General features: G+C 49.6%; 1 protein-coding gene across 4 annotated transcripts in view; it reads right to left on the reverse strand.

Annotated features, from left to right (window-relative positions):
* TIAM2 (TIAM Rac1 associated GEF 2) overlaps nt 1-20,672 on the reverse strand; it is a 228,139-nt gene that overhangs the window by 2,132 nt on the left and 205,335 nt on the right. For all 4 annotated transcript variants that reach the window (XM_045080146.1, XM_045080147.1, XM_045080149.1 and 1 more), the window contains 11 exons: nt 14,455-14,634; nt 11,866-11,934; nt 11,166-11,291; nt 10,214-10,322; nt 6,404-6,583; nt 4,573-4,691; nt 3,565-3,673; nt 2,870-2,928; nt 2,141-2,246; nt 997-1,084; nt 488-642 (listed from right to left, as the gene is read on the reverse strand). In XM_045080146.1, coding sequence (XP_044936081.1) covers nt 488-642; nt 997-1,084; nt 2,141-2,246; nt 2,870-2,928; nt 3,565-3,673; nt 4,573-4,691; nt 6,404-6,583; nt 10,214-10,322; nt 11,166-11,291; nt 11,866-11,934; nt 14,455-14,634 — 1,300 coding nt within the window. The remainder of the gene's footprint in view (nt 1-487; nt 643-996; nt 1,085-2,140; nt 2,247-2,869; nt 2,929-3,564; nt 3,674-4,572; nt 4,692-6,403; nt 6,584-10,213; nt 10,323-11,165; nt 11,292-11,865; nt 11,935-14,454; nt 14,635-20,672) is intronic.

Below are 20,672 nucleotides of genomic sequence, written 5' to 3' on the forward strand. Positions count from 1 at the left end.
GTGGAAGAGGTGGAGAGATTCTGTCGGCTGCTGGTAAGATGAGGCCTTGGGGTTGGGGGTGGTTATAGTTTATACAAGGTGTGGGAGCAAGAGGCATTTTAAGTTTCTTTTTTTTAAGAGTTTACTTATTTGTCAGCGAGAGGGGGCAGAGAGCACAAGTAGGGCGAGCAGCAGAGGGAGAAGCAGGCTCCCCACTGAGCAGGGAGCCTGACACAGGGCTCAATCCCAGGACCTGGGGATCACAACCTCAGCTGAAGGCAGACACTTCACCAAATGAGCCACTGAGATGTCCCTTAAGTTCCTTGAAATAAAATCTCCACCACCTTCACACACTACTCTGTGGATCTGGGTGTCTGGTTCAGGGCTTACAGACACCCCCCCCCACCCCGGTACTCTACAAAGTGATGACTCAATGCTGTGTCACAAGCACATACATACATTCTTACAGAGAAGCCCATGATTTCCTGCATAAACACGAAGTTCTCACCTAACTTGGCTGAAACAGGAACTCGGTTCTTAAGGGGGACCAGGCGGTCCTTACAGGTCTTCTCCAGGGGTAATTCACACTTGATGTGACGCCTGAAGTTTTCCCTCAGAATAGAGCGAATCACCTTGACGATGTTGGTTTTGCTTTCACTGTCACTGGTGAGGAGGGAAGAGAAAACAGCAGTCATGTCCCAAGTCATTGTGCTTCGTGTCCACATTCCCGGGTGTGGACCTGACGCGTCCTGACAGCAAGTGACCCAGCCTCTGTGTGTCGTGGTCTCCTCACTTACCAAAGGAAAAATGATCATTTTTTGAAGCGCCTTTGAGCACTAAGATGTGGATATATATTCAATCAATGTATTCTACTACAGACATAGCTGCCATTTGCGGGGGAGGCTGGGTGTGATCCCAAAGTCATCAAAATTCAGGAGAGCACTAAAATAAACTCCCATTTTTAAGAGAGCGTAATTCTTTTTCCCATTGGCTCTAATTTTTGGAAGTCGGAAATACCTGCAGCACAGTTGGAAGACAGTTTCTGGCCGTCCTTCTATTTCTGATTTCGTATGGATCAGCTCCCATACAGAATTATTTTCTGTCCCTGTGTGAAAGGAAACAAGTCTACAATTTTGCCAGAGATGTCAAGTTCAAAAGTCAAATACTCCCTGTCCTGAGTCTCATCATTTTCTTTCGTGTCTCATTCTATGTGTGACTTTCACAAATAGTTACCAAAGTACTTCTTAGTTACTTTCTACATTTCCTGGTAGTTTTCCATCCACCTCGGTCTGCTTTCTCCCTAGCCCTGGATTCCAGCTCTCTGGGAAAGAGATTAAATGGATCTTGTTGGTCAACCCCATTCCATTCATTGTATTCTTTGAAAGGAACAGTAGGATGTGCTCAGGTCCTTGAGGTAAAACAGGTCAGCCCAAAGTCAGTCCCCGTTCAAACAAAAATGAAATGGACCCAGAGCATCGGTGCATGCCTTAGACTGTTGGTCCTTTCTGCCACCAGAGGCATCGTCTCCAGAACATGGTTATTCTAGAAGGACCTCTGAACAATTTTCCAAGGTTGAAGTTTTGTTTTCTAATATCACGTATAATATTGTTTAATCTTAAGGAATTTTCTGGTGTATCAGAATTTTTTAAATTTAGGTTTATGGTCCTTTGTTTAACAAATTTTAGGTATCAGAATATTAGGGAAAAAGTGTTGAAAACCATTGATAGCAAAAATAAGGACACAAGAGATAGATACTTGGCAAAGAAAAGCCAAATTTGGCATTTACTTTTTCTAAAAGTCTGTTTAAAAACAAACAAACAAAAAAACATCTCTCTTGTCCTTTTCTTTGCCTATAAAATAAAACTCAAAAATTATTCCCAAGGTTCCTTCCTAGGTTTTCATTCCACAATGCAAATAAGTACCATTATAATGTGTGTTCCTGGGGATGCCTCGGGGGCTCAGTTAAAAGCCTCTGCCTTTAGCTCAGGTCATGAGCCCCGGGTCCTGGGATCGAGTCCTATACCAGGCTCCGTGCTCTGGGAGCCAGCTTCTCCCTCTGCCTGCCACTCTCCCTGCTGGTGTTCTCTCTGACAAATAAAATCTTAGAAAATTAAAAAAAAAAAAAAGTTTTTCCTGGCATCCTACCGCAGGAAACCATTACCTGCTGTATTCCCCAGTCTGACTTGAAGTGCGGATATGGGGATCAACCAGCGAAATTTAAATGGGTCCAAGTCAGCAGAGTTGTGTGCAGGCCGGGAATTCGAGGGCTGTAACAGGAAAGCCCCCAGAGAAAAGTGTTAGAGCAAGCTCTCACTCAGAGACCTGTGGAGGGACTCGAAACTTGCAGTTCTTTACAGCTGTGTGAGTGGTCAGGGTGCAGGTACACTCCCGGTTCTCAGAGCTCAGACTGGGGGGGGTGGGCAGCAGAGCTGTGGTCTGGGGAGCACAGACGGCTAGACACAAGCAAGAATGACAACCAGCCCTCTGTGTCCTCATTCCTTCTGAACAGTAATCATTGATGGCTTGTGGTATCCACAGCTAAGCTAAGGTTTTTGTTTTTGTTTTTGTTTGAACTAAGGTTAAAAGTCGTTTGAAAACAAAGTTATGTAGTCTCTTACATGCATGGTGCAAACATGGGCCATTTTCAGGGATAGGGAAGCTGATTTTCTGTGTAGGCCCCAGCACAGGTATTTGTATAAATCTTCTTTTAAAACGGACGTTGTTTGTGGGGAGAATAAGAAACAGCCCGAGGGTCTGGTTTGGTTAGTCACCCCGGGAGTAAGTCCTGTTAGTCTAGCCAGGCGCTGCTGCTGAGCGCGCGTCTCGCGTCAATACTGCCAGGACAGAGCCATGAAGAGGTAGCTTTTGTGAAATATACTTCTTGTCTTACCAATTTCTTTTTCAGTTTGCAGTTTTCTTTATAAACCAGGATGACAGCTCTCTTAAAAACTAAAGAAAGAAAAAGAAAAAGAAAAGTCTTTCATTATTTGTACAAACTTTCTTCCAAGATTGAACTAAGACTTAGAATGTTTGAATAGAACAAAGCTCTTCAAACTTAGGATGCTCCAAGATCCCCCTATACGAGCACAGGAGGGAATAAATGCTGCTCTCCCTCCGACCAGATTGCCAATGATGCACAAATATCTCCTTACTTAAAAGTGATCATCTGAAGGAGGTCTTGGCGATTTTTTTAAAAAATCCCTGTTTTGTTTTATTGAAATTTGAGGACATGGTGTTCATCTCAGTGAGAATACACCGTCTATAATTGGTCTTAGTGAGAATTAAGACATTTTGAAATGCAGCAAACAATTAAGATAGCAGGTTTCAAAATAGCCTCAGGAGATCTGTTTCTGTAACACTTGGCCAGAACCACTAAGCCAAGCAGAAGGGAGAACAAGATAATGAGTATGCAGAGCGACAGCATTTTAAATAGTTGGAGGCTGGCTCTGTTAAGTCAAAAGCCATTACAGCAATGATTCCAACTCCTTCTGAAAACCAGGAGTTAGCTGGACCGGTGGGTCTAGAAAGATCTTCATTTTCACCAGCCTTTTTAAAGTTTACATTCTTTCAAAATGGGATACTAACCAAACACTGTGAGTTCAAGGTCCTTTCTGGCTTTTCCTAGAGACAGAAATGGATTCAACCAGGAAACTGCAGAGTGCATCAGAAGCTCCCCCATGGAAAGTTCTGTTACCTGTATCATAAAAACGGGAGATGAAGACATAGAGACCACAGGGGTACGCTGTCTCATGTTGGACACTGAATCACATACGTATATATGAGGATTCCAAGTACATTCAATATGATTTTTATGCCCCCCATAAACATAGGGCCTTTAAATAGTATATAGGTTTTGAAAATATGAGCAAAGCATCGAACTTTGAATAAAATCAGAATTAGAACGGGAGTTTGGTTCAGTGTACATATTATATGTAAATGGACATTGAGGTCCATCCAAAGTATCTTCATTAATATTGACCTCAGGCTCTAGCACATTCACTTTCCTGATCCATAACTAGACTACGCCTGCAAAGAAAAAGGACCAACACTGAAACTGTAACAAAAAATTAAACTCCAGTTGTTTTCTGTTCTTGCCTTCTCTACGGAAACTGTTTCCTTATTCGTAGACTTTAAAAGCTCAAGATTCTAGTTTAGTAATCAACCAGAAAAGAAAAATACAGAAATTTTCAAATTCCACTTCAACTAATTCTGTAAGTAAGGACATAGCCACCAATGTTAGATATCAGGTTCTCTCTAGCTGCTAGCTCCCACTGCCTCCCCGTCAGCTCGCGCTCTCCATGTACGAGCCCACCTCTGGGATGAGTCCTGCCTCACGTCCCATGGAAAGGGAGGAGGAGGTAGGGATATAAGCTTAGTGATACTTAAGGTTACATTCTTAAACCAGTACAATGAATTTTATGTTCCACTGATACTTAAATGAGTATGGCTTATTGCAAGCACTAAGATTTAAAAGAAAAAAAAAAAAAAAAAGCATATTCTCCTATAGGAGAGCCTGAACACAGTGGCCTAGTTTGGAGACCACCTATAGATGCAGCGAACAAATGCCTCCCAGAATCCAGAAGTCCCACTGACCTCCTTCTCTGTTCCACTCTGCTCTGCCACTAGCTGGTCAAACACGGTCCCATAATCCTCGTAGATCTTTTGCATCTCATTGATGTGGCTCGCTACTTTTTCCATTGCCTTTAGTGCTTCTGAAAAATATGAAATCATTTTTATAAATTTTGTTTAAGTCCTACCAAAAGCAGTAATGAAAAAGCTCAAGATTCAAGCCAGGATTCAAGACCAGTTCTTACTAACAGAAGCATTACTCAGGTGTGGCTCACACAGCCCACTGTAACCCAGTCATTATAATGAAGAACAGTAGAATGATCTTCCGACCTCCAGTTCTCTTTGAAATGAGGCAAAACACAGGTAAAAATAATCACTAATAGTAACAGCTAATACTGATCGAGCACCTTCAATTTGGCAGGTACTATAACAGATGAGATGTTAATCATCTCATTTCGTCCCCACAGCAACTCAATGATTGGAGGAGCTGTAATTAATCCCACTTCGCAGATGAGGAAACTGGGGTGCAGAGGGAGTAAGTATTTTCCCAGACTTCTAAAGAGAGAAATGAGGAACAGAGCCAGAACCGAAACCCAAGAGTGACTGGCTCTGTGCCTCCCCGTAAATGCTGCCTCTCCTCCTAGGCCAATGACTGAACTGTGAACTACAACAGTTGGTTAGCAAGACCTTACTCGTGTCTCTGTAAATGCCCCTCGTGGCCAGAGCCGCTGTTTGCATTATACACGGTGCTTATTAGTAACTTTCTACTTGGGCATGTGAGGGACAAAAGGACTCTGTCACAGTCAAAAAGCAAAATTTCAGGTTACCTATAAATTTAGTATTTTTCATATTTTGTTCTCCTGATTCGGTATTTTAATTCAGTTCGGAGGCAAGGTTAGAAGGCAATTTTTAACCACTTAAACATCATCTTGGTGAAAAAGGATCTTTTCACATTATTTGAATACTAATCATAATTTGTATCATTTACTTGTTGAATTTAACCCACATGTAAAAAAATTTTTTTGTCTTTGTTACTTATGATACAAAAGTACGTGCTTGTCAGAGAAAAAGAGCCAGTTTAATTAACACTCTTTTCAGTGTTTATTATTCAGTACTACTAAGCATCCCTTTAAAGGACACTCTACCATCAGTCTGAAGGGCTCTGTGTATCTGACAACCTGGATGGAGGGTACAGAAGCAGACAGGCCTCCGCCACTGTCGCTGGGGCCAGGCTGCGGGGCTGGGCTCTGGTCTCAAGTCCCCACAAGGTGGAGCCTCACCCAGCGGATCCCGCAGCGGCGCCGGGCCGCCGGCAATACAAAACCTCCGGAGGGGGGCAGGAAAATGGGCCCCATTCTCGGCAGCGCTGTTGTGCTAGCCAAGAGACCCCAATGCAACGGATTTCACCTCCCCGACCCCAAATACGTTCTTTGAAAAATGAAAACGGAATCATCCCTCCAGTAGGGAACGGGACTTCTCTGACGACATAATTTTGTCCAAGGATCCTGTCATCTAAAGGCTATTTTCACGTAGATTCTACCTAAGCTTAAGAACTGCAGGACGGGGGCGCCTGGGTGGCTCAGTGGGTTAAAGCCTCTAACTTCAGCTCGGGTCATGGTCCCAGGGTCCTGGGATCGAGTCCTGCATCGGGCTCCCTGCTCAGCGGAGAGCCTGCTTCCTCCTCTCTCTCTCTGCCTGCCTCTGTGCCTACTTGTAATCTGTCTGTCAAATAAAATTTAAAAAAAAAAAAAAACAACTGCAGGACGGAGGCAGGTCTGAGACTGGGAAACGAAGCAGGGAAGAGAAGTGGGGCCTCGCAGGCTCAGCGCGTGGCGGCCGCAGCCCGCCCTCTTACCGGTCAGGTGATAGTGCTCCTCGCTCTCGTGGTCCGTCAGCGACACGAGCTCCTTGAGCAGCAGAGGGTACTTGAGCACCCTCTGCACGGGTTTGATGAGGTAGGACTCCAGGGTGGAGGAATGCTGCTTCGTGGGATTCCGGGCATCCAGAAAAGCCTTGAAGGCTTTATCAGTTTTAGCTACAAGCAGGGGGATACGAGACCCTTAGGAGAGCACAGCAGGATAAATGAAACCCTACTTCATTTAGTGTTGAATGAAGTTCTAGCTCATCCACTTCTGCAGCCCTCCTAATGGCATTTTTTATAAAAACGCAAATGCTTCAGAGGGTCAGGCGCCCAGCTGTCAGCGCGGATTCAGCATCACAGCTTGGGGGCAAGTCCCATAGAAAACGGGAGTTTACAAGGCTCCCTATATAATAGCACAGTCTCTACACCCAAGAGGAACACCGAGTTGAAATGCAGGAATGTCTTTCAGGGCATATTCACATGCAACCCCATGAGAGACTGTCAGAGGTGCCTAAAGAATGAGTTTCAACCAATTCATAAAGCCACAAAACAGTATCATCCAGACCCTACACCTACCCTGCAAAAAAAATCCTATAGCAAAATAAACTAGTAATTTGCCCCCACTGTCCTCGCATGGACTGTTAATTTTCTATACACTAGGGACTATCTTGTTTTCTTTTAAAATAAACTGATAAGCAGTGCAGCCTTCTCCGAGGCTTCAGAGACTCCACAGCTCTGACCAGTCTATTCCGTCGGATGTGACCTTCAGACCGCTACGGGCAGGGAAAGCCAGCCGTGTCCAGCGTCTGACGTTATGATGGGGACACCTGGGAACCCAACCCCGTTCAATTTTGAGAGAGTGTCAGTGGATGTGTCACTGCTTTGGAGTCCACCTGCTGACACTGCTTAACCATCTGCTTGGAATTCAGCCAATTTGAATGAAATTATACCCGTATTTGGGGTTTTGTCGCAAAGGCAAAAATCTACACCTTCTAGGAGATGATGTGCCGTTTTGAATGTGACCACCAAAGTGGATGGTGGGATGATCCTTCAGAACGGAGCAAAGCGTTGGTGTGCCTTAATTCTACTGTCAGTAAGAAGGTGTTCCTTGAGGAAGTGCTGACGGGAGTCAGATCTCTGTTTAAGCGAGTAGGGAGACAGATTTGGGTTGGTGCTTGTTCCCCTGAAGCACCACAAGACTCCATTTCTTAACCTGTAGCCTGTTCTTCTATGATACTGTGAAGATCCAGACTGAAACCAAATGGCAGGGTTGCCTCAATGGAACCAGCTAAATGCTCTGAGTGCTGGGATAAACCTCGACACGCCTTCTGTGATGCTGTGGAGAGACTGCTGCCTGGTTTTGAGAGAGAAACACTGAAGGACAACCTTCAGATCCTATTCGTGCCACCTGGAACTGTATAATGACAGAGAAACGGGTCTGGAGTTCAACTTGGCTGCTACCACCCTGCTGAGGCAACTAAAAAAGTTCAAGTACAGACCTCTCCCCACACATTGGCCACTGTCACTGTCACAGGAGAGAGCCAGGGTTCCCTGGCTTCCAGAGAGCCGGCAAATCAAAATGGGAGAGGATGCATGAGGCCCGCTGTCATTCTAAAGAAGGCACTCAAGGCCCAGGGTGAGTGCTTTTTATCCCGTTTGTGTCCAGGGCCCTGCTGAAGGTGGACGTGGCCGGGAGTGGGCACGCAGACTTCCATCACTCTGAATACCTCTGAGAGTTCCAAATGCAATGGCCTCCTTCTGGGTGGCAGGCTGAGACCACGGGTATTCCTCAAGGCTTCCCGGTCCCTGGGGCTTTGGATCCATGTTCTTGGGGACAGACCCCTCAGAACCCAACCCCAGGTTAGGGTTAGGGACTAGGGGTATGACAGAACCCCGTCTGCCGGCTTTGATACGACCTTTATGGAGAGCAGCGTTGAGGGCTTGGATAAGAGTGAGTGTCAGGCTCTGGGTTGTCGTCTACGGGACTGCTGAATGTCCGGGTGGCTTTAAGGGGGCTTAAGGGGCTTCCAGATTCCTACTACGGAACTCTTTCCGGGGTTCCAAAGACCAGGGTTTCCTTCTGGGTGGCAGGCTGAGTCCTCTGGTAGTGCTCAAGGTCCCCAAACCCGGGGCCTTTGGATCCAGGCTTTTGGGGAAGCACTCCTCAGAACCCAACACAGGGTTAGGGTTAGGGCCTAGGGGCATGGCAGGACCACTCTTAAGGCGCAGCGGAGAGCTGAGGGTGGGGGTGCTGGAATAAGGGCGGGGATCCGGGTGAGCGTCAGGCTCGGGGTTCCTAGCAGAGGCCGCTGAGTGTGGCGGTGGCCTCAGGTGACCATGCAGCTTTCTCCCGCTCTGAAACCTTTCTGAAGAGCCAAACGGCGCGGTTTCCTTCCGGCTGGCAGGTGCGCCACCCAGTATGGCTCCGGTGTCCGCAATCCCTGGGGATCCGAAGCAAGGCCCTTGGGGAAGGTCCTCTCAGAACCCAGCCAAGGGTTAGGGCCAGGGACTAGGAGCTCGGCAGGGCTGATCTGCAGAAACGTATGACGTCATCCCGGCGGAGGCTGCGGCTCGTTCAGGTCAGGCTCCCCCATTCCGGAGAGAGAATGAGGCGGCGGCGGCGGCCCGGTGACCTTCTCTGGGGCCGGGTCGGGCCGACGTAAGGTGCCTTCGGAGCCAGGGGCCCCGCGGCCCCGGCCTGCGCCGGCCCCCCTCACCTTCCCTGCTGTCCCCGCCACCAGAAATGAGATGCCGAAGAACGCGCCAGAAACGCTCCGGACAGAGCCGACCGGAGAGCTTTCCTCTCAGGCGTGCGGCTGCGGGAGCGGCCTCAGCCACAGGACGGCCGCAGGTGAGGCAGCCTTCCTGAGCGGTGTGACAGGAGCACACAAGGCCACTTGAGCAGCGGATGGGGACAATGGTAACAGTGGCACAAAGCTCCCTACTGAACAAGGTCACGGCTGTCATCAGATCCTCAAATACACCGCCGGGGCTGGGCCGCTGACTGGCCCGGGACTGAAAGCCCAGGCACTCGGTGCGCTCGCCGCCGCACGCTTCCAGCCAGCCCGCTGCAGTCCCGCGCATGCGCAGCCTCTCCCACCCACCCCGCAGCATCTCTCATGGCCTCGCCCGCTGCGGGCTGGCGCATGCGCAGCCTCTCCTGTCCCACAGCCTCTCCCGTGGCCCCCAGAGCGGGGTCAGCAGGCCGCATGGAGGGAAGATGGCTGAGGTCCGCCCAACGAGTCTATCTGGGCTTCCAGAAAATGAAAGGCTTCAGTGAAACCCAATGAAAAAAGACACTATAAATGTGGAGAGATGAAGGGTGCTTCAGGGACAGGATGTGGGCTGTTCATTGTTTGCCTGGTTCCATCAAAAAGGCTTTAACTGTAGTGACCACACTGCTTGGGAGTGCGGTGGTGGGGTCTGCGGGGGATCCTCGGGCCGAAGACGGTTAAGGAGAAAGGAAGAAAGCAGCATACGTTCTTCCCTATCCCCATCCACCAGCTTAGGGTTCCTGGTTTGTAGATCAGGGAATTTGGCAAAAAAAATAAAAGAAAAAAATCCAGAGGTATTTAACAGCCGAGTGACACATGGCTGAGAAACATCTCTGCTCGTAGGACACGTGTTCATTGCTACCAATAAACTGAAATAAACCGGCAATTTTTTCTTCTAAAGTCTGTCAATTTAAAGGTCAAGAACAGAGTATGATCCATTAAAACTGCACTTATTTCTACTTATTAAATGCAAATTTACTCTTAAGAACTAAAAAAAAAAAGCACAACTATAAAGGTATGAGCAACTTACCTCGCTCCAGAACCTTCTGTACTTTAATATGATTAGCACAGAATCCACTGTAGAGTTTAAAATGGTCCGCGTAATAAAGGAAAGAGCCTCCAAGGGAAAAGAGCAATTTCTGGAAGGGGAGAGAAAAGTCACATTGGACATGGTTTAATCAGTGCCTGCTGGCTCTGAGATGGCATCTGACTACTTTGGTGCATCCATGGCACCTGTCTCTCAGACACCAGGGCACTAATGCCGCAGAGAAACCACCAAATGAAATAAACTCAGGACTACCCCATTTTCACAGTAGATTGAGAACAGCCTGGCACTCCCCTAGGAGACCTTTAGTTTGATTGAACGCTTTCTGGTAGCAGAGCCTACTGACACCACGGGCACAGGACAAGAAAGTTCTACAAAAATACATCCGGCAAAGTGGGATACGAATGATATGGGAGGAACATCAGTCAAGCCACCTCTGCATGACTCAGGACAAATGCTTTTGTCTGTATCCTGGCCTGTCCCCCTTCTCCTGTCTTGCACCTTTCCTTCCCCGAAAGGGCTCCTCACCACTCACTGGTGCCCACATTGGAGACAGGGTTTCATCAAAGAACCACTGACCTATGCTTTTCATTCCAGCATCACATGACCATGAAGATGTGAGAGTAGATGCAGGGTAGGGGTTCCTGCATCGAGCAAACTCCCTACATATGGTTCTGTAGATCTGAGCAAACAGTGTGGTGGACTTGCTCAGCCACAGGCCGATTCTACGTAAGTTGTGCCGCTCAGACTTCTGACTACCGGAACCACTCAAGATGAAAATGTGGCCTGCTTTTACTCCTTGCCAGAGGAAAACAGCACAATGAGAGCGCTAAGTTTACCTTGTCAATGGGCAAGGGAAAGCAATTTCTTTTTCAAGGGAGCGTTCTGCACACCACCCATTTATTTTTGCTTAAAACCAAAGTTCAAAAACACTTACTCTGAACTGTGAGGGAGTCTCAAGGCTGTTAAAGTCCGAGGATGCTGAAATCCCATCCTCCAGAGTTTCCAGAAACACCTTTTGAAATTCAAGCATCTCTGGCAAACTTCCAAAAAGTGACTCCATCTAATATGAAGGCCAGGATCAGAAAGAGGGTATTAGCAATGAAGACCCAGAGACCACTCTAACCCCGAGACACAGGCAAATCCCAGGCTGTTCACTAAGAAGCAGACAGAGGACATCCTTCAAAGAAGGCAGCATATTCACTCCGTGACCTAGTTTATACACAGAATTTTTACAGCTCTGGTTCTAGTAATTCTAAAATAACCTTGTAAGTGGATGTAACAATGGATTCAAATGAATGTAAATGGATTCAAATTAGCAAAAAATGGAAGTCAGTAGAAAAGAACTAATTGCTGAGATTTAACATTAACAAGTCATGAATTAAAGAGCGACTTTTGGCCACACTTTCTTTCCAAAAAGGACATTGACTGTCCTGCATGGGTAAACTCTTCTCACTGAGCCTCACATGGCAGAGGCCACATAAAAAGTTTTAGAGGAGGCCACATCTGGGTCCCTCTGATGACCCTTTAGTCCTGGATGTTCTTTGGGGATCAGCGGACAGAACCTCCGGGGAGGTCCACTAATGGGCAAACAGACTGACCTATGTGTCAGGGGACAGGGGGAAGGGACTGATTACCTCATCTTGGGTGAGAAAGGTCTCATTCTGAAGTGGCTCCAAGTATAATTCAAAGAGGCAGCTCAGATCCTGAAAGACAGAAGAAGAGAATCTTTATCACACACGTCTCCAAAAAACCTGAGTTTCCAGCAACCCTAACCACAGCTCCAGACTCCCACCGGCAAAGATGGATTTCAAGTCTTCTTGCAATTCATGACCCTAAAGGTGGTTACAATTATTTCTGACCTAATTCACAGACACTAGTAGCCAGTGCACTCAGCAGTTGGAACACCTGTCCTGCTTGGTTCGACAGCCTGGTGGCAGAGCCAGTCTCCGTTTGTGACCAAGGGCAGCATTGTTCATCCCCCTGCAGAGAAGGGGGGGTTCTGGCAAGGCACCTCTGTCGGGAGTGACCACACCGGGCAGCTCACCCTGCCTCCTCCTCTGTCTCAGGGAGCATGGCGACAGCCCCGCCGTGGAGCTGAGAGGCGCGGGACCAGATCTGGGAAGCTCTTCAACTTTGGAGTTGACGCATTAGCCGAATTTCAAACTCCCGTATTCAGATGCAAGGAAAAGTTTCCAGAGGTTAAGTGCAGTCATGATGTGTACAGTCTAAGCCACTTTTGAGTCTCCAGTAAACTGGACTCCAGCAGTACAGAACAGCGGGAGTGGACAGTGTTCACAAAACTCTTTAGATAATAGGTTTATTTAATAATTTGAAGCCAAGACCAGGATACAACTTTGTAATAGAAAAGGTTTTTTTTTTTTTCTTATTTCATTTATTCTAAAGAATTCGGAGAATGAAAATGCTAGATGTGATTGATTACAAAGTCCATTACTTTGCTCCCTCATTTTACAGTGGAGAAATCTAGACCGGAAGAGCTTTGCCAGGGCCAGAAATCTCCAGGACTTTACGGCACAGGTTCTGGGAGCAAGTGGACAGGCCTGTGATGCCCTTTCCTATGCAGCAGTGAAAAGCTCCCTGGCCTTCCCTCCCTCACCATCCTCCATAGTGACTGCTTCAGAGCAGGGCGACGTGAGGAGTTACCGAACCGTATCTCGGCGAACACACCAGTGCTGCAAATTCCAAGTTGCATGCAGGGACCAAGGTTAGATGAACAGGAACTAAAATCCCGTGTTAAATGTCAGCCACAAAGAGAAATGACAAAACAAAAGTAGCGTGTGTGTGCGAATCACAAGAGGCACCCGGTGCTGGTTATTGGGTCAGAGACAGTGACGGGCAGCCCTCCTTCCTCGTGCCGGCTGGGGCCGCCCAGGAGGACTTACACACCGGGAGCCGGGAGCACTGAGCCGCGGAGCCAGCCAGCTGCAGCCCTACGAAAACAAAGTGCAGGGTTGCTTGCAGAGCAAAGGGTCCTTTCTGTCCAGCTCACCCAGAACATCCATCTCAGTCCTCTGCCAGCATCTCAGCAAAACAACCCTCCCGATGCGGTGGGGCCGAACGGGGAAGCAGAGGCACGCGGTCGGCAGCAATAGAAATTCCACCCTTGCCTCTGTGGTTGAAAGCTCGTGCCCACCATCCCCGGGGGGCCAGAGGGTCTCTGAAGCCTCAAACCACCCAGTGCAGGCAGCTGCTTCGGAAAGGCTGTCACGTTCACGGGATGACCCAGAAGCCGGGTCTGAGCCCCCCGGGTGCAAGTCATCTCCCCATGTGACATACTGGACAGGACGTCATGGGATAAAGAAAGTCAACTGCCAACTCTACAGCTTTTCTTTCTCCCCGTGGGGCCAGAAGGAGCCGCTCTGGGCAGTCCCACCTGCGAGCAGGCCTTCTGCAGCGTCCAGATGAAATGACGGTGACAGGGATGAAAGGGGAGGCTGACATTTGCCGTGTGGACGAAGAAGGTGACAGCCGTGTGCACGCACGCTGGAACGCGGGCACGCCCGTCCGAGAGGGACTGGGGGGAGACCACCCGAGGCCATGCCGCCACCCTGAGGCAGAGCCTGGGGGCACCGGCAGCCACTGCCCGGTGCCATGCTGCTTCCAGCAAACACAGACGGCAGAAGACCCTTGTCTTCCCAGGCTCCAGTGTCCTTCAGAAATTGTTTCTCAAACTACAGACTGGGGTCCTCAGAAAAAGAAACGAATTCTTCGGGTACTGAAGATCCTCGCACCTACCCCTCTGTGCCAGGGTGGGAGCGGCCCCGTGATGACCGCGGCTCTGCGTGGGACCTGTCCCGCAGGGCCACCGCCACCAGGCAGGTCTGGGGGCCTCCCCAACAGCCGCTGGTGAGCAAGTCGTTCCCTGGTTCCTCAGCCCCTGAAGTCATCGCCAGCCCTCTCCCGCCACCAGCACAGACGCCTTTCCCACAGACTGCAGATGACAAACCAGAACATCTGTTTCCATAGCGAAAGCTACCTTGGTAACGCAACGAGCTGAGAATCTAATTCTTCCAAGTCCTCCCAGCTCGCTGTCCCCTCGCCCACCCCCCGGACAGCAATCCGCCGCTTCCAGGAGCAGACGGCTCCGTCAGGACTGCTGGGGTTCCGGGCACATGTGACCCGGGGACCCCTGCCGACAGCCGGCCACCTCGGGGGGTTGGGGGGGGGGCACTGAGCAGGGAAGAACACGCAGCACCCTCCGTTACCTTCACGTAGGACTTCTCCGTGTCCATCAGCTCCTGGATGACTTTTCGGAGGCGATCTGCATCGGAGAGGTGACGAGCCAGCGGCCGCGGAGGTGGGTCCCGAGTCCCCCTCGGCCCTTCCATGCCGTCACTCTGCGCGTCGCTGAAGCTCCTACACAGCGTGGCGATCTGTTCTGCACTCTGAGAGGGGGCGAGACGGGGACAGTCATGAACGGGACGCGCTCCGTGATGACCGGCTCCCCAGCAAGCACGCAGACAGCGTTTATCTCCGCCCGGGGCTCTCTGGGCGACCTCACAGGGGCAAACATCTAGGGCAAATGGTCTCCTTCATCTCAAACAAGCCTGGCTATCATTCCAGAAAATGGTAGTAAAGAGAGGAGCTCAGTGTTGACACATGATGCTTTTTTGTTGTCCTAATAGCTGTCTGACAGATGGCTCTTTCATTCTGAAACTAGCAAACAAGACACAGAACTAGCCGTCGCTTTGATAGACTTGAGGGTGCTCTAAAACCAAGCTGGCGGCTTTCTAAGAGCACGGTGGGGAGCCTCCAGAACGACGTGGCACCACAAGGACTTTAGGATGGTGTGGCCACAAGACGCCCGCAGCGCTGCCCTCAAATGCAACTGTGAGCCCCGCGCGCTCACGCCAAGTAGCAGAATGCGAGTCAAAAGGTCAGAGGTGCTGCACGTGCTGGGGACAGGTGTGATGGTAGGGACCTCCCCTACCCTGCGGGTTGCACAGCCCCCTTCCCCAGAAGGGCCCAGAGGGGTGCAGGTGATACAGCAAAACCCAGTGAGTGCCAGAGAAGAGGGATGAACCGGCTTTGTGGGAACCTTTCTGATGATAGTGGGAATGGAATCATCCAGACTGAGGGACAAGAGGGGTGGCTGTCAGTACCCCCAACAGCGCAAGTCCCTACTTGAATTTAAGCACAGTAACGAAAAAACCTTCTCAAGGGGAGCCCATCTATATGGTCCTGCCCGAGCCCGGGGGGTTGAGGTCTCAAATGTGTCTCCTCCCGTGTGTTTCCACGGTGCCCGCAGTGCCCTCGGATTACTCTCAGGGTCTTCTCACCTCTTCCTCCTTTCGTCTCAACCCCATCCAAGCTCCAGCCCGTCCTAGCACCCACCAGTGGGTAAGCCTGTCCGGGGCAGGGGCCTTTCCCTGGCACTGCCGTGAGCGCCCAGCTCAGTGGCCAGGGCCCAGCCGATGCTCCGCTGGCCTCCCCACACCACCGTTGCTCAAAGCAGCACGCCCAGTACCAGTGACTCCCCGCCACCAGCTTTGGCCACCGTCTCTCAGCTAAAACTCTCCCTTCTTCAGTTTAAGTGCCTTCAGGCCTGACCTCTCGCACTCTGGCTGGGGTCAAAAGCTCAACTTGGTACAACTACCTTAATGCTCCGTTCACTTTCTTGGGGATGTTTCAGAGCACGAACCGCTCACACGAGTGCAAGGGTCGACCTCAGCGGCCTGAGGCACCCCTGCTACAAACGCTGACACCTGCCAAATGAGAGTGCTCGACACAAAACCGCGATGCTCTTGCCCTCTCTTCTTGCCTCCCTCCCCGCCCTACCGTCCACACTGATCTTCTGGCCAGTCTTTCAATTCAGTGGGTCTCCACTGAGGGCCGCCTCTGTCTCCCGAAAAAACACCAGTCCTGCAGGAGCAGCCAGTACCCTTGCCAAGGTGAGACGCACCGAAGCACAGCCCAGGGCTCGCCGGAAGCCGACCCGGGCTCGTGTGGAGCCAACCGGAGAGGAAGACAACATAAACCAACGGGAGCCAGTCCGCGGTGCGCGGGAGGCTTCGGGAAGAGGAGCGCTGACACGGCCCTGGAAAGCACACGTGCTCCAAGGAAGAACCACAAAATGAGCCAGAAGGACAAGGGGAATGAGCCCTGTAATACAGAGCCCGACTCAGCAGAGTGAAAGTGAGGCTCCTCTACCAGCCAGATGTCTGTGACCAGAACGCCCAGACTCTGGGGCTCTTGAAATACCATTATTTCTCTCGTTTTCACATAAATCTTGGTGCAGAAGTTAGATCAACCACATAACAGGCACTAAGCATCCAACTAGGCACTGACCTATATATACAATACAAAATAATTTACTTCTCAAACAGTTCAAAGCATGTGTAAGTACTAATAATTCTCCTTTGATACATGTGTTATCCACAGTTTTGTTTATTAACTGTGAACACAAAAGCGTTTTTCTGGTAACGCCCGTCAGAAGACATTCATTCTGGGTAAACTTATACCAAAAAAAAAAAGAAAGAAAGAAAGAAAGAAAGAAAAAGAAAACAGATGTGGATCTTAAGGCACCAATCAAAATGCATCTTGATTTATCAAAATGTCTCACTTCATGTTTAAGACAACCAAATCTTATGACTCATGCCCTAAAAGCCTAATGACAGTAAAAGCCAAATGGAACAGTAAAAGCCAAATGGAACAGTGCAGCCAAAAGGCAGCTGTTCTCCCCCCGGGGCTGTAAGCATCTTGAAGGAGCAGCACTAGGGCACACAACCAGACCACTCCAAACCCTGTGTTCCTCCTTTCCAGTGGCTCTTAAACCCGGCCGCACATTACGCACTTGTGCGAGCTTTAAAAAAATACCCAAGGCTGGACCAACTCACTCAGACTCTGGGGGGGGGCCCAAGCTAGGATTATTTTTTAAAAGCATCCCACGTGAGGCTGGCTGGTGCTCTACCCAGCAGTGCAGCGAGAAGCCTCGACTTCGGCTTCCCAGGAGTGGCGCTGCCTGCAGCCTGATCATGCTGTCCCACAGTCTACAGAGAAAGACTTGTAAAAGGTACATGGCCTGCGCTCACGGGACAGAGGGAATAGACAGAATCATACCCATGGCCCTGGCAGTCCGGGTCCGGCCCTCCACGAACTGAGCTAAACCACCCAGATAATACTACTACTGAGACTCCCAAACTCACTGAATTGGAAATCTCTATGCTGGTATTTGCACCACACGCTTAGACAATGTAATTTTGCAATTCTGAAAAATAACAGCTTCCAGGGCTATAGAACCTATATTAAGCTCACATATACTGCACCGAATAAGATCCGACAAAAATGCACCGTAAGTTAATGGCAGCTGGTGAGCTTACAGCTTTGCCTTGCTGGGATGTCAAAAATCACACCTAACAATGCAGTGTTAAAATAACGAGACTTTAAAAATAAAGTATCTTGCCATTTTAGAAAATCTGAATTCATTTGAAGAATACTTCTGGTAAGATTAACTGGGAAAAGTGAAGGTTCGTGGAGATTGTGATAGCAAATGCACTTTTTAAGGTGCCATGATGAAGTGCTCAGATGCGACAAAGTCACCTTTCTCAGACGGAGTAGTTTAGCTACTGTCGGGGGGAGGTGGTGACGATTACTAGGGATCAGGAGGCAGGAAGTCTAAATGAAGACTAATTCTAAAGGTGTTCTTACATCACACCCCCAAGACTCGCCTGTGTGGTTACATTTCAGTTTCTCTATTCGTAGTGACGGTCGCCCGCACCAGCTGTTAAAGGTAGAATTCTGGGGGCACCTGGGTGGCTCAGTTGGTTAAGCGGCTGCCTTCAGCTCAGGTCACGATCCCAGGGTCCTGGGATCGAGCCCGCATCGGGCTCCTTGCTCAGTGGGAAGCCTGCTTCTCTGCCTCTGCCCTTCCCCCTGCTTATGCACTCTCTCTCTCTAGCAAATAAATAAAATCTTAAAAAAAAAATAGAATTCTGGGTGTGTCTGATGAACAATTTCTAGTAACAGTGACTACTTTGGTTGGCCCGTTTTCAAACCCAACAGTGATGGGTGTGAAATGCATAGGCAAGGAGCGGAGGACCAGCATCCTGTCCCAGCCCTGCCCCCCTCCACATGATCCTGGGTGAGGCTCATTTCCCAGTCGACTTCCTTATTGCTGGAAGAGAAGCGGCATTACCTATCCCATCAAGTCACCCCTTGAACTGCCAACGAGGTCCTAGAGAAAAGGGAGCTCGCATTTGCTGAGTCCCTGCTGGATGCCAGACAGACACAGCTGGCCAGGGTCCTCCCCGACCTGCCAGGGTCCTCCCCCGACCTGCCTCCCAATCCTCATTGGGACTGAGACGACACACACGAGGGGTCGAGAGATGAGGGGTGAGGGACTGTGACAGCACAGGACCGGCTCCTGGCTAGCTCTCTGCAGGGTGCCCACCCCTCCAGGATACCTCCTGGGCCTCTGCCCCTGCGGTTGTGGCTTCCTGGCCCCCGAAGGCTGCCTCTGCTAGGAGAACACCTGCAGCTCCCACACAACCACAGACGATCTCCACGTCTTTCAGGCACCACGTCCCCCGCAACCCCCCTGCGGGATGCTGCTTATAAAGCAACAGACAGATGTTTATAAGTCAGGGCTGGGGGCCCGTCGGAAGCCCAGCAGCGTGTGCCTCTGCAGGAGAAGGAACGCCCCCATCTCAGACGCACATTGCAGCTTCCTGGCTTCCAGTCTGTGGGCTCAGTGCTAGGAATCGTGGGCTCACTGCGGGCTTCATTTTTTATAGGCGAGTGCGAAACAAGTGTTTTCCTTATGCTTCCATTTAAAACTTAAATGAAGAAACAGTTGTCCCTAAAACTATGGCGTAAGGATACAGCAGTGATACTGACCAAAACACATTTTTGTCAGGTTTTGAGCTTACACCAAGGCGGATCCCAGCTTGGAAATGGTTTGATCTTATTTACAGCTGAGGAACTCCCTGACGACCTGGGCATGAAGGTGCTTAAGTGCTTTTGCCACCCACACAAACGTAACCGTGCGAGGTGACGGATGTGTTTGTTAACTTGACCATGATAATGACGGCTCAGTGTCTGTGCCCAGCAAATCATCAGGTGGTACACTTTAAAGATCGTTTTATCAACCATACCTTGAAAAAACTGGGAGAGAAAAGGTATCCGAAAGTTACTTTTGGTTTCGGTGTTTTCAATGTGTGGCTAAGGAGGCCTGCTGCTCCCTTAAACCGGGGCTGAAACGTGTCTCCACTCCAGGCGCCCCAACTCCCAGCTCCAGCATCTCGCCCTGGGTCTCTCGGGAGGAATGCAGGGGCAGAGCCCGAGTGCCCCTTCCGACCTCGGACCTCGACTCAGTGCAACACTCTTGCACAGAAAGGTGTCATGCCCCCTTCGCCTGGTTTCATATTAATAAAATCTCATCCCCTGGACGTAACAACTTCGACATGTACTCTCTCTGATTTGGATACGTGGCTCTTGGAGGCTTTTGACCTTACGCTGGGATCTGGATCTTAAAAGAAAAAAATCATGGTGGGATGAGTACATCACATTGTCTAGAAGTATCCTGAGATGCCGCAGTCACTCCACGGAATATCGGGGCCCTCGGGAGCCCGCGGCTCAGCAGCCAAGTGTGGCCTGGGCTTTCCCACCTGTCAGCAGCCCAGTGGTCACGGAGGGAGAGACGGCAGGCGCCGCAGACTCCTCCGTCAGAGGCGGCTGTTTGTAACACTGGGGCCCTGAATACCCCCAGCCTAAGAAAAGGGGCTGAAAAGTGCTGCATAACTTGGAATCCTATTTCACAGGGAAAAGATAAATGACAGCATTTCCAGAAGGCACTTCTTTCAGTCCCTGGTTCAGAGGAAACGAATGTGAACTTGGAGGGAAGATCCTTAACGGACTTAGCTGATGTGTAGACCTCACAGGAAAGATACCCTCGTCCTGCTCGGGTACCTGGTCCTGTGACAACAAGGGGTCCGTTTGGGAGCTCCCTAGCTGCCACCGTATCCTCCTCCCTCCACCACGCAGACCAGTTGAGACTGAGCCATCGCTGGGGACTGAAGCCCTGTCTGGCTCATGGTCACAGAGTTTCATTACACCAGCATACGAAGCAGAAGAGCTAGGTTTCTACTACTTCTATTACCCCTAAAAAGAATGTTAGAAAAAAATAAAAAACAAGCTTTAGACTCTGGGAAAATGACTAGTTATGCTCCAGGATAGTGTGCAGACTGCACACTCTGTGTGTGCTCTTATCATCTGGAAGCTTCGAGAAGCCTGAAGGACCCAGCGCTCTGAGTGCAACTACTGTGTCAGCTGTCACATCCTAGCAAATTGTCAGGAAAGTTCCTCTTAGTTTAAAAAAAAAATTAAAAAAAGGAATATCTAAAAATTGTACAAAGGACTTTTCAATTTACTCTGCACTACATTAAAGTCACTAACTTACAGAAAGATCTAATATTATCCCCAAATG

Source organism: Mustela putorius, unplaced genomic scaffold, assembly GCF_011764305.1.
Source record: "Mustela putorius furo isolate JIRA1106 unplaced genomic scaffold, ASM1176430v1.1 tig00000450_pilon_pilon_pilon, whole genome shotgun sequence".
Lineage (NCBI taxonomy): Eukaryota > Metazoa > Chordata > Mammalia > Carnivora > Mustelidae > Mustela > Mustela putorius.